General features: G+C 40.5%; 1 protein-coding gene across 8 annotated transcripts in view; it reads left to right on the top strand.

Moving 5' to 3' along the window:
* The window catches only part of abcc9 (ATP-binding cassette, sub-family C (CFTR/MRP), member 9), a 229194-nt gene that overhangs the window by 174775 nt on the left and 40646 nt on the right, over positions 1 to 13773 (top strand). For all 8 annotated transcript variants that reach the window (XM_039769711.1, XM_039769709.1, XM_039769708.1 and 5 more), the window contains one exon: positions 7263 to 7355. In XM_039769711.1, coding sequence (XP_039625645.1) covers positions 7263 to 7355 — 93 coding nt within the window. The remainder of the gene's footprint in view (positions 1 to 7262; positions 7356 to 13773) is intronic.

Below are 13773 nucleotides of genomic sequence, written 5' to 3'. Positions count from 1 at the left end.
TGCTGAACAAAAACCGAATTACACTGCTACGCTCAAATAGATAAACCACACGCCGTGACGCAATAGTAGAGGCTTTGCCTCTAGCGCCGAGGTTCGATTCCCGAGAGGGGATTCACTGAGTATGTACACACGCATTTTTATTCATTTTAACTTCGCATCCCCTTGGTTTGAGACGTATGAAAAAATATGCGTTAACGCAGAAAGACAGATCACCAATTGAAGCTTTATGAATAATGGATACTTTATTCGCGATCAATGATTGTTTTGGTAAAGCCATACTCAGTGTATTCATTAGATGAACGGTAAAAAAGTAAGAGCGAGGGGAGGGTAACTTATTGAGGCACGCAGGCAAAACCACAATAGCACGCTGGCTCGATGTACTGTAGTGCGCCAACTCGATCTGAATTGCGCGATCACATTGAAAAATATATCTTTTCAAGTTCTATTTAGTCCATATGTGTCAAACTCAAGGCCCACGGGCCACATCCGCCCGCGTGTAATTAAATCCGCCCCGAGATCATTTTATATACTGTATTATTGTTATTAATGGCCCAGGGAGATGAAGCGCTGGTAACACAATAAACTACAGATCCCATAATGCAGCGCTTCAGCTGCCTTGCTGACACTTACGCGTTAATCAAGTCTAGCTTATGATGCTGCAAGTTATTGCGAAGCTAGCCCACACGATGCCGAAGAGAAAAGGTGATTCTGAACATAGAGCCTTTAAAAACCGATGGGAGGCTGAGTATATGTTTACTGACATTGCCGGTAAACCCGTGTGTCTCATTTGTGGAGCTAATGTGGCTGTAATTACAGAATTTAATCTAAGACGGCACTATGAGACAAAACATCAAGATAACCTGAAAGACCTGAATGCAATGCACAAGATACAGAAAGCAGTTAAGAAGAATCTGACACTTCAGCAGACGTTTTTCCCATGCAAAATCACAAAGTTATTTCAAGTGAAGCTACTTTTATGGGAGACACAAATGCACCAGTGCAACTTGCCCCACTTTCCCTTTGCCAAGTAATGTTGAACCAAGTCGGCACAACGGTGTTCCCAAATACGCACTTTGCTGATAAACTGAGCGCACTGAGTTCGCACGGCGCTTTGGTGACTTTGAAGAACAAAAAAAGAATTTTGAGTTGTTTCGCAACCCATTTGCCGTCGATGTGGAAACTGCACCTGTGCAGATTCAGATGGAGGTGATTGAGCTGCAGTGTAATGGCACACTGAAGGCAAAGTACGATACTGCACGGCCCGCACAGTTTATTCACTCCATTCCCGCAGAAATGCTCCAGCTCCATCTACATGCGGCTCGAACCTTGTGCATGTTTGGTAGCACATATCTGTGTGAGAAGCTCTTCTCAGTCATGAAGACTAACAAAACAGCACACAGGAGTCGCCTCACTGATGAGCACCTGCAGTCCATCCTGAGAATCTCCACAACACAGAACCTCACACCAAACATAAACAAACTTGTTGCCAAAAAAAGATGCCAGGGGTCCAGCTCTAAAATGACATATGAGCAAAGACAACTGAATGATTTGATTTGTTATTGCTGAAAAGAACAAATTTTATTTATATTTCCAGGTTTTGTTATGCACCATGTTCATATTTGAATTTGTATAATTTTGACAGGATATATTTTTATGGAGAGCAAAATCTTTTGGGATATTTAAAATTTAAGTTTATTTTTATATAAAATTACATAAGAGTAAAGAAATTTGAATGTTTGTTCTTTTAACGTTTACTTTATTTCTAACTTGTATAATTTAGACAGGATATATTTTTATGGAGAGCAAAATATTATAAGTTATTTAAGGTTTGAGTTGATTTATTCCGGAATAATATTCTGTCAACTAAATAAAAATTCCTTCTATTTAAAATTTAAATAGAACTTGAACAGAAACGATAGTTCATAATATCCACGCAGACTTGCACGTAAGAGCGGGAGTCATCCGTTTTAACAAGCAGCGTATTGCACTGATAAGAAATAGCCTGCCCATTTAATTATTTAGGAATGGATAAATAAATTAAGATTTTGTACAAATAATGTTTTTCATTTTTCTTCCTTCATGGATTCTGGCACCCCCAGCAACAGTTGCTCGCACCCCAAAGACTGTATATATGTGTATATATTGTAAGATATGGCCGGCTATGTACCCCGGCCAATACCTCCAGGCCGCCAGATGGAGCCCTCCTTGCAGCGTAGAGGTGCCCTACTGGATACCATGGGGCCGCCAGGAGTCGCTGCAGGGAGGCCCAGGGACTATTTTCCCTACACTCCGAAGTACGCCCCACTCACATGGACAGAAGAAATGACGTGCTTCCGGATGAAGAAAAGAGAAGTTTTACCTGACCCGGAAGTGATAGAAAGTCACATGGACTGAGGGACAAACACTTCCGGGTCAAGGAGTATAAAGGACCATGGGAAATCCCAGACGGACGAGCTGAGTTGGGAGGCAGGGTGGCTAAGCGTCTGGGAGTGGAGGATTGGTTTATTGTTATTGTTGAATTGTGGAGAGGTGGTGCTTTGTGCACAATTATTATTATAATAAATAATTATTGGATTTTTATCTGGTGTCTGACGTATAGTCTGAGGGTACAAGGGTGCGAGAAGCATCTTATTCTATTACTATATATATATATATATATATATATATATATATATATATATATATATATATATATATATATATACTGCTCAAAAGAATTAAAGGAACACTTTTAATCAGAGTATAGCATAAAGTCAATGAAACTTATGGGATATTAATCTGGCCAGTTAAGTAGCAGAGGGGTTGTTAATCAGTTTCAGCTGCTGTGGTGTTAATGAAATTAACAACAGATGCACTAGAGGGGCAACAATGAGATGACCCCAAAACAGGAATGGTTTAACAGGTGGAGGCCACTGACATTTTTCCCTCCTCATCTTTTCTGACTGTTTCTTCACTAGTTTTGCATTTGGCTACAGTCAGTGTCACTACTGGTAGCATGAGGCGATACCTGGACTCTACAGAGGTTGCACAGGTAGTCCAACTTCTCCAGGATGGCACATCAATACGTGTCATTGCCAGAAGGTTTGCTGTGTCTCCTGCACAGTCTCAAGGGCATGGAGGAGATTCTAGGAGACAAGCAGTTACTCTAGGAGAGCTGGAGAGGGCCATAGAAGGTCCATAACCCATCAGCAGGACCAGTATCTGCTCCTTTGGGCAAGGAGGAACAGGATGAGCACTGCCAGAGCCCTACAAAATGACCTCCAGCAGGCCACTGGTGTGAATGTCTCTGACCAAACAACCAGAAAGACTTCATGAGGGTGACCCAAGGGCCCCATGTCTAATGGGCCCTGAGCTCACTGCCCAGGAGCATGCAGCTCGATTGGCATTCGCCATAGAATACCAGAATTGGCAGATGCACCACTGGTGCCCTGTGCTTTTTACAGATGAGAGCAGGTTCACCCTGAGCACGTGACAGAAGTGAAAGGGTCTGGAGAAGCCATGGAGAACATTATGCTGCCTGTAACATCATTCAGCATGAGCAGTTTGGTGGTGGGTTAATGATTGTCTGGGGAGGCATATCCATGGAGGGTCACACAGACCGCTACAGGCTTGACAAAGGCACCTTGGCTGCCATTAGGTATCAGGATGAAATCCTTGGACCCATTGTCAGACCCTATGCTGGTACAGTGGCTCCTGGTGCACGACAATTCCTGGCCTCATGTGGTGAGAGTATGCAGGCAGTTCCTGGAGGATGAAGGAATTGATACCATTGACTGGCCACCACACTTTCCTGACCTAAATCCAATAGAACACCTCTGGGACATTATGTTTTGGTCCATCCAATGCCACCAGGTTGCACCTCAGACTGTCCAGGAGCTCAGTGATGCCCTGGTCCAGATCTGGGAGGAGATCCCACACAACACCATCTGTCATCTCATTAGAAGCATGCACCGATGTTGTCAGGCATGTATACAAGAAGACAGGGGCCATACAAAGTGCTGCATAATTTTGAGTTGCTGCAATTAAATTTTGGCAAAATGGACTAGCCTGCCACATAATTTTTTCACTCTGATTTTTGGGGCGTCTTTGAATTCAGGGCTCTGTAGGTTGATCATTTTCATTTCCATCAAACGATGTGGCATCCTTTCGTTCCTAACACATTACCCAGTCTATATCACTATAGATATCCAGGAGGATTTCTTTTTCCCATTGAGATCTGATGTGTTTTAAAAGTGTTCCTTTAATTTTTTTGAGCAGTTTATATATATGTATTTGTGTGTATATATGTGTGTGTATGTATATGTATGTGTGTATATGTAGATATGTATATATATGTATATACAGTATATGTGGATGTATGTGTATATATGTATGTATATATATATATATGTATGTATATATGTGTGTGTGTATATATATGTGTATATATGTATGGATATGTATATGCAACACTCATCATTCACAACAATGACAAAACAATTACATTGACAATCATGTTACGTTATTTTCAAAATGTTTCCTTTTCTTTTTCATTACTTCTTTAACACACTACTTCTCAGCTGCAAAGAGCGGGTATTTTGCTATATATATATATATATATATATATATATATATATATATATATATATATATATATATGACAGCAACACTCATGACAATGACAAAACAATTATATTGTCAATCATGTTACGTTATTATTAAAATGTTTCCTTTTCTTTTTCATTACTTCTTTAACACACTACTTCTCTGCTGCGAAGCGCGGGTATTTTGCTAGTAACTACAATATATGGACATGACAATGACGGAGGACATTGGTACAATCCAGGTGGTGTTTTACAGAAGAGCAGGAGTCATTGTGTGCTGCACCATTTTCTGTGATGGTTGTTCTTTTATTAAAATCACACAACATTCCATACAAATGGATCAATTTGTACAAAAATAGGATCGAAAACAAATGCTTTAAATGCTTATTCTAAAATGTTATTATTAGATCCTGCCAGGTTTTGAAAAAGTCCTGCACAGATCCTCTAAGTGAGAATTTGATTTTTTTCCAATTTCAAATAATATACAGTATAATACCAGTAACGGCATACTGCACGATAACGTGCAATGAATACACTTGCCTTGAGCATTCCTAATTTTCATACTGTTTCTCTGCCTCTGTTTAGCATTCGTTTGCTCAGAGGTTGATGTGCTTGCCGCTTCCTGAGCAGCTCTTTTTTTCTCCACCCTAGTGGCCCGCTGCTTCTCTTCTTTCGTTGGCATCTTTTCGCGTTAAAACTGATTAAGTTAGTTTTCGTGTTGCAATTACTTAGTATGTTTTCTTTAATTTTTCACTTAAGCTGGCACTTAAGTCTTCAATCTGCCTCAAGAATATTTGGTGAAGGTGGAAAGAAATGAGAATGGCACCCATACGCATTCGCCGCACAGCTGCCCCAGCTGAGCGCTGCCGAGAGTTGTTTCTACAATAAAATAAAATAAAAATCATCACCCTGAAAGCAAATAGTAGATGTCACGTAGTATATGTGTACCAAATTTCAAGTCAATAGGTGAAATGGTTTGCAAGCTACAGGTGATTTAAAATCCTGGACAGACAAATGAACAGCCACAGTAGCGTATTATATAAGAAGATCAGTTATCCACTGACTTAAAAGAGAGTTAGGATTCTTACAGCTGAGCCAGATAAGTCTGCGTGCCAATAGTGTAGTAAAGCAATCACAGTTTGTTTGTCCTTCTCCACTTTAAGCCCATCTGGGAGTACACCAAACACAGCTGTTAATGGGTTAGGAAAGATTGTGACACCAAGGCTGTCTGATAGGCATTTAAAGATTTTGGTCCAGAATGATGTTAATTTGGTGCAGGCCCAAAACATGTGACCCAGGGAGGCTGGAACTTGATTGCAATGTTTGCAGGTTGGATCTTGCCCAGGAAACATTTTGGACAATTTTAAACGAGACAGATGTGCTCGATATATAATTTTGAGTTGAATAATTATATGCTTTGCACAAATGGAGCTCAAGTGAATTCTCTGCATTGCTACCTTCCACTCCTTTTCTGCTATGTTGAGTGAGAGATCCTTTTCCCATTGTCCTCTTGGATCTTTGAAAGGCAGGGACTGTAAAATGGTTTTATATATTCCAGAAATGCTGTCTGAGTCCTCGAGACTGAGCAATATTTTTTTCAGCATATGGAGAGGTGGGAGGTGAGGAAAATTGGGCAGGTTCTGTTTAACAAAGTTTCTAATAACAATCTGACTGACAGGTCAAACTACTTAGAAGACTTACAGGTAAAACTGCAGTCTAAAAAACTGCAGTCATGCTTCTTGACATGTCAGAGGACATGAACTCAGAAGTGTTTGATCTTAGTGATAAAGTTGTTTTGTGGCATTATTGTCATTCTGAACGTTTTCTGAACACATTAATGGTAACAGGGCTCAGCAGTGGGGGAATGTGGGATTTGCTGAAAGTAAAAATTTTACAGACATGTTATTTTTCTTTTCCTTGAAATATCTCAAAAGATGGATTCTTAAACATAAAACAAATAATCAATCATTCATTAAATAAAGTGTGTAAACTGGAATGTGAAGTCCATTATGACCTCAAAAAGAAACAAGTGCTTTCACATCTGAGTATATTTGCATATGTTTTAACATATGTTAGTTTTCTGGGATGTTGAACTTTTTACATTGATTTAGTTGCATTTTGCTTGTTGTGGTGTAAAGTTTAACAAAAGTGAAACCATTGCCTAACCAGCTTAACCCTAGACCCATTTTATATAGATCAAATGATAGATGTTGTTTGGTCTAGTTCACCTCTCAAGAGAAGCTATTACATAATGCTTCTATTGGATATGATACATAACATTCATCTGACATAAATGTGGCTTCATGCCACAGTGTGAAGGTGCTTGTTTCATCCACCTTGTTTTTTGTTTATTTATTTATTTATTTGATAATAAAGAACCCTGTAATGGACCAATAAATAGCTCCTCTACTCTGCTTTTGGAATAGGTTGCTGCTAACTGTCACCTGACCCATACACATGTTTTCATGCCATGCTCTTTCGCACAACAATTGTTTTTTTTTTCTCACAGTGAATAATTTTGAAAAAATTGGAGTACTCTTATACTCAAAGTATAAATAAGCTATTTTGTGTCATTTCTAATTTAGAGCTTTTATCCTTCTCATTTATAATAATAAATGAACAGAGAGTGCATGTTTTTTTTGTTTCTCTAAATCTATCAACTGTGTAAAACATTCCTAGAGACCTCCAGGACCTTGATGACTCAACCCAGTTGCCATTGTTGTGCCACTTTTCTGAAACTGCAGAAGGACTCACCACCATTCGTGCTTTCAGGTTAGTTAATCTTACTCATGGCCTTTTAGGTTAAATTTAATGTTCATTTAGTTTCATTTTAATTCCTAAACTTTAAAGTAAGTAAATAATGATTAATTGAATTTGTGTTGGTAAAGTTCCTACAAATAATACAGCAATGCCCACATATAAAGAACCACCAAACAGTGACTTTACCACAAGCACATTTACACACTGAATTGTTACAGTATTGCTGGTCAGCACTGGTACTAACAATAAAATGAAGGGGCTAATATAATTTTTATTAAGCAGACATTTGAATGCTATGTGCAAATATGAATATATAAAGAGCTCACTGGGGCTAAGGAAGACAAAACCAATGCAATGGTTCTTGCAGCCCTCCTAGCAGGGATATGTTAATATTTTTGATAAGGTGGCATCCAGAAAAATGTAGATTGCAAGCACAAGGTCAAAGGTAACAAACCGCTGCTAAAAAGGAATGCAGGGGTTCAAGTTGTTCCAAATTGTCATGTGACAAAAACCATAGGTTAGCCATATATTCTACTGTGGATGAGCATCTAGGTAATAGTCATGGGAATTCAGCATGACATATTCAGGTGCACTGATTTGCCATTCAGCAAATCTTTATTTCATAAGGTGTCTTTAATAAGAAAAACACCATTACAGATTGATATGTAATTAAGGACACTATCAAGATAAAGGTCAAAATATGTATTGTATGAAAATAATAACAGTTATAAATGAAACGGTGCATGAGTGACAAATTTCAAACTTAGGAAAAGTGTTTAAAGAATGCAGTAGATGAAATACTGATACTTAGGGATTACCCCAGAAAGATGAGAATGAAGGTGTTTTCACAAGGTTTGCTACTCATTCTTTACACTTTTTCATTGGGTGTGAACAAATGATTAAAACATTTAAAATGGATGGATCTGACATTGTTTGGCTTCTCAATATACTACTTTCTGTGATATTGTATAGGTATATACCTTAGAGGAGTTTGTTTTAAATGTTGATTGCTGTACACAGCAATATGCTTTCTGTAACAGGTGCACTTGTGTTTGTTGAGAAAGGCTTCTTGCCTACTACCTGGAATGCCCCAAGGCTGCCAAAGTGAAAGCCTGGAGTTTTGGTTTGTGTCAGCTGGTCCTATGCAGTAAAATTAAGTACTGCATGCAACATTTTCCGTTTGTCTCACCAATAGAAAGAGAAGCTAGAGCCAAAAAAGTTCTGAAAACTTAACCTGTTACTCAGACAGGGCCTTAAAAGGTGAGCGACCAAAAAAAGAAAACAGGCCTGAAGTATGAGTCTGGCTTGCATTAGCAGTAAGCAGCCTGCCAAAAGAAGCGTGTAAGACCACAGTAGCGAGAACAGCAAGATCCGTTGAATTTGTCAGCTCCTGTGGAAAACACATGAGATCAATAGGTCCTGCATATGCTTTTCTCTATGTGAACCACTTATTATTATAATGTGAACCATTATGCCTGTTTCATTTAATTTATAATAGATTTCTAGAATGTGGAGATTACCTGTTGGAGAGAAGTACTGTAATTGATCCAGCAGGCAAAATGCATACTGCCAGCTTGATACATAAAGTAGCTATGCTTAATTTCAGTGTTTTTACATTGCTTTCTGTTTGTACCTCTATCAATTGTGTATAAATGGGCATGCAGTACACTAACTTGCTAATCTGAAAGTGTGCCACATCTGCTGTTTCCAACTATTACTTTAAGAAAACTATGTATGTGCACCTCCCTCTGGTTAGAGCAGCAGAAGTCATTAATTTCATTCACTTCTTTATTTTGTTTTTTCATTGTAGACATTAGAGATTGCCATCAGATTGTAGATCTGTCTTAACACTGCACATTTCACAGCATGCTTTCTAGTTCCAGAATCAAAGCAATAACCAAGTGTGCTAATTTTGTAGAGACTTAAATGCAAGTTGGGAGAGTAATTTAGAGAACTAGTCCACCACGTTCTTTTCATCAGGCTTCCGAAATATATAGTAACTCAAACGTCTTGTGTTATCCACATTTCTCTTAAATAATTTTCTAAAGTATAATTTGAATCTAAAAATGCAGTGTTTACCCTGTGATAGACTTGCATTCTGCCCAGGGATTGTTCCTTCCTTGCCCCCTATGCTTACTAAGATAGGCTCCTGCTTCGCCACTGCCCTACCTTGCATAACAGGGTGAAGTAAACAGACTGATGGACGGATGCTGGCTATGTTTGATTTGTACTGTGCACATTTTACTTAAAAGAAAAATCACAGAAATAACCAATTTGTTTGTATTAATGACGTGCCTGGAACTGCTTTCAGGAAATTATCTCATCTAGTAATGTTTTGTTGGGGACTGGCTGAGTCAATGCTGCTTTCAAAAGTTTTAATACTTAAACAGGTTTTGGGAAAAAGCCACTTCACCACTTCTTATTGTTTTTTTCTTGCAGAATAAGTTTTGTTTCACTTCTGAATCCTTGGATTCCAACTGGAAATGTAGAGGAAGTGGGTGTATATTCATATCGATTTCTGGGTTTTAGCATTAGTAGTCACATTTATTTTAATGTAGTAGCAGTAGTATTGTTATGTGTACAGAGTACAGAGAAATTCTTGTGTGCCTGTCTAATAATCACACAACACATCGCCACACAGTGGCATGCTAAACAAGAATGCATTTTAGTAATACAGTATAGCTCAATGTCTTGATGACAACCTGAGTGCTGTACACATTTTCAGTTAAAGTTACAACAGAAAATTTTATGCAACAGTTATACAAAACAGAATGTAGTATGTACATACAAGTATACGGTATACACTGTACATGTCATTTATACAGTATATATATATTGGAAAATCTTAATTCAGACTATATGATTGCTAATTAATATAAGTACACCTATACATTAACAAGTAGGACTCCTTACTCCTTCAGACAGACTGAAATCTTTGAGGTATGGTGTCCGTGAGGTCCTGGAAACAATCAATAACATCCTGCAGATTCTTCAGCCACATGTTCAAACTGCAAACATTTAATTCCCCCATATATAAAAGGTGTTGTTTTAAATTGAAATCTGCGAATTGTACATGCCAGTGCAGTAAACTGAAGTTACTGGTTTTGAGAACAAATTTGAGGTGATGTATGTTTTGTGACATGGTACGTTGTCCTGCTGGAACTATCAGTATAAAAAAGGTTTCATGTGCTGGAATAGATAACGACGTCATCCAGATAGGCAGCACTATACACATTATGGGGTTGGAGCACTTTGTCCACCAGACGCTGGAAAGTCGCAGGAGCCCCGTGTAACCCAAAGGAAGAACACGATACTGCCAGTGTCTGCTAGGAGTGCTGAACACGGTCTTGACGTTCGCGGAGTCCGTTAAAGGAATCTGCCAGTACCCTTTTGTCATGTCAAACGTGGTCAAAAATTCAGCTTGCCCAAGTCTCTCGAGGAGGTCATCCACGTGAGGCATGGGATAAGCATCGAAAAGGGAGACCTGGTTAAGCCGACGGAAGTCATTGCAAAACCTCCAACTGCAGTCAGGCTTACTAACCAAGACAATTGGGCTGGACCAGGGACTATAACTTTCCTTAATCATTCCTAGTCAGCATCCGCTTGATTTCCAGCTCCATTTCTGCTTTCTTTGCCTCAGGAAGTCTATAGGGGTGCTCTCGGACTATAACCCCTGGTTCAGTCACTATGTCGTGCGCAATCAGAGAGGTCCTTCCAGGTTTTACACTCACCACCTCTGAGACGGACAGGATAGCTGATTCCAGCTCCCGTCATTGTCTATAAGTTAATTCCTCACCGAAATTAAGGGTGTCTATTTGAGCAAAGAATGAGCAGGGCTGAGCGGAGGAGGAATCTGGTTCCCTCTCATTCCACAGCTTCAGCAAGTTCACATGATAAACCCGCTCAGTTGGTCTACAATTGGGTTGTTTCACCAAATAGTCGACCAATCCTTTTCTCTCCCTAATTTCATAAGGGCCTTGCCAATGGGCGAGTAATTTAGAATGAGAGGTGAGAATTAATACCATGACACGATCCCCCGGCTGGAGTTCTCAGAGTGTCGTGCCACAATCGTAATAATGGGCCTGTGCTGCTTGTGCCTCTTCCATATGACTTTTTAAAATAAGTTGAATTTTCTCAAATCCATCGCGTAACTGTGCGATAGTTGTCATCCATATAACAACTCAAAAGGAGAGAACCCCGTAAAGGCTTGTGGGACTTCCCGATAGGCAAAGAGAAGGAGGGGAAGCAGTTGATCCCAATTCCTCCCATCCCCGCTGACCACCTTGCAAAACATCTGCTTGAGAGTCTGATTAAATCTCTCCACTAGACTGTTGGTTTGAGGATGGTATACCACAGTCTTTAAATGCTTTATTTTCAGTAACTTGGCCGTTTCCCTGAACGTCTCTGAGGAGTCCATTAGAGTCCATTAGGACTTCTTTAGGAATACCAACATGCGCAAATACTCCTGCTAGTTCCCGTGCGATTGCTTTAGATGTAGTTGAGCGCAAGGGAACAGCTTCCGGATATCGGGTCGCATAATCCACGAGGACTAATATATATTTATGTCCTTGGGCTGAGGGCTCCAAGGGTACTACAATATCGACCCCGATTTGTTCAAAGGGGACATCAATTAAGGGAAGGGGAACGAGAGGAGCACAGTCCCTTCTAGGAATTTGCCGCAATTGACATTCTGGACAAGAAATACAAAGCTAATTCACAAACCTGCCGCCGGTAAGTTTGTGGAATTAACAACAGTTTCCGAACCTCCGCCCCATGTTCCTCGACCCGATATAATAGATCATTTTCTATTACAAAGTGAGGTCCTTGTGGCATGGGCTGGTGTGTGCGTTGGCCGTTGAAAAGGACTACTGCATTTTTTGCAAATTTTAGGGAGTCATCATTCCACTGCTCCCTTTTAAAAGAAGCCGTGTTTGTTTGAACTGAAAGTAAATGTTGGAGAGGGGGTCTGGTCTGACCTCAAGGGGAGGGGATTCCTCCTGAATTGTCAAGGTGCGGGTGGATGACTTATTCGCCTGTGACGGACCAGGAATTTCCCTGTCCTCCTTGTGGGCTTCCGTATCGCTCTCCGCCAGCTGTGTGCATGGTGTGGAGATGGCTTGAGACGAGTTATCCCCATCTATAACGAAGCCTAAGTTTTTATCAAGAGTAATCAATAGTTTACCGCATTTATTTTCTGTCCAGTCCCGCCCTAGAATCGCTGAGAAGGGAGGATTAGGGAGGATCCTCCCTGACTCACGAAACACAGGGCGGTGTTGTACATCCGGATGTCTCCGTGAATACATTTAATACTTGTCTTTTTTTTAATTCTCTGTCGTGGTAAAACATATCGGCAATCAACAATGGAAACGTTGCTGCCGGAATCAAACAGGGCAAGGAGCTTATAACCATTAATGACTACAGATCCTGTATTTCAACACGTCAGGGAGTTGGCAAGAGCACACAAACTATCTCCCCCCTTCCACCTACATCCCGCCTCGCTCCCGGGTAGGTCGCACGCCCAGTGGCCCGGGAACTCAGAAACAGGCTCCGATGTATGTGTAAGAGACTTATTCAGTAGGACGTAATCTCTAGGAAATCCACTAGAGGGCTGTTCTGCTCTCCCAGATTTTGAAATTGTCTCAGGTGTCTCAAGAGCTTTAAAAGCTCTTCCATAGAATGGAATTCATTCCAGTCCGACTGGGCAAAGTTTTTAGGGAGGCCTTTTAAAAAGAGGAGGCAGGCTACCTGTTGAACTATCTGGCAGGTGGTTAATTCAAATGGCCTTAGACACACAGCCACCTGCTCCCAGAGGGCCACAGCCTGCTCCTGGACTGATCTCTCTGGATCAAGTATCCAGTTTTTTATTCTTTTTACCTGCTGGACTGGAGATAGCCCATATTTATCTGGGACCTCAGTCCCAATGGGCAGCTCAGCTCTCTCCTCCGAGAGAACATAATAAGCCCTTTTTGTTTCATCCCCAGAAACCAGCCTATGCCTGTATGTCCCCTTCACATTCTCCATTTGGTAAGTTATAAGCCCGGGGTTGTTTTTGAGGAGCAGACCCTATACTGAGTCCTTCCTGACCCCCAAACGCACTCCCCCCCAGAAACTCGGCCCCGGTACTTTCCTACCTGGTTTCCTACATGTCCGAGCCCCGGTTTCTTCTTGGACTTCATCCTGCCGACTGCGCCACTGTCATATAAATGAGTCCAAAACATTATAAAGGTTTGGGGCAGCCACCCGTATATTGTTTTTCCCAGCTGCAAAAGGGTTTTCTAAATCAAATACACGGTGTGCATATCACAGAGTCCAAAACAAGACTCGCTATAGTAGCCTAAGATGGAGACTTTAAAGGTCTTGAGAGGAACTGATGTCATCAAAGGGGCCGGCTTCGGAAGTGACGTCATCAAAGGGGCCGGCTTCATAAGTG

This window comes from Polypterus senegalus, chromosome 11 (assembly GCF_016835505.1).
Source record: "Polypterus senegalus isolate Bchr_013 chromosome 11, ASM1683550v1, whole genome shotgun sequence".
Classification (NCBI taxonomy): Eukaryota; Metazoa; Chordata; class Cladistia; order Polypteriformes; family Polypteridae; genus Polypterus; species Polypterus senegalus.
The sequence above is the reverse complement of the archived record's forward strand: the minus strand, read 5'-3'. Positions and strand labels throughout refer to the sequence as shown.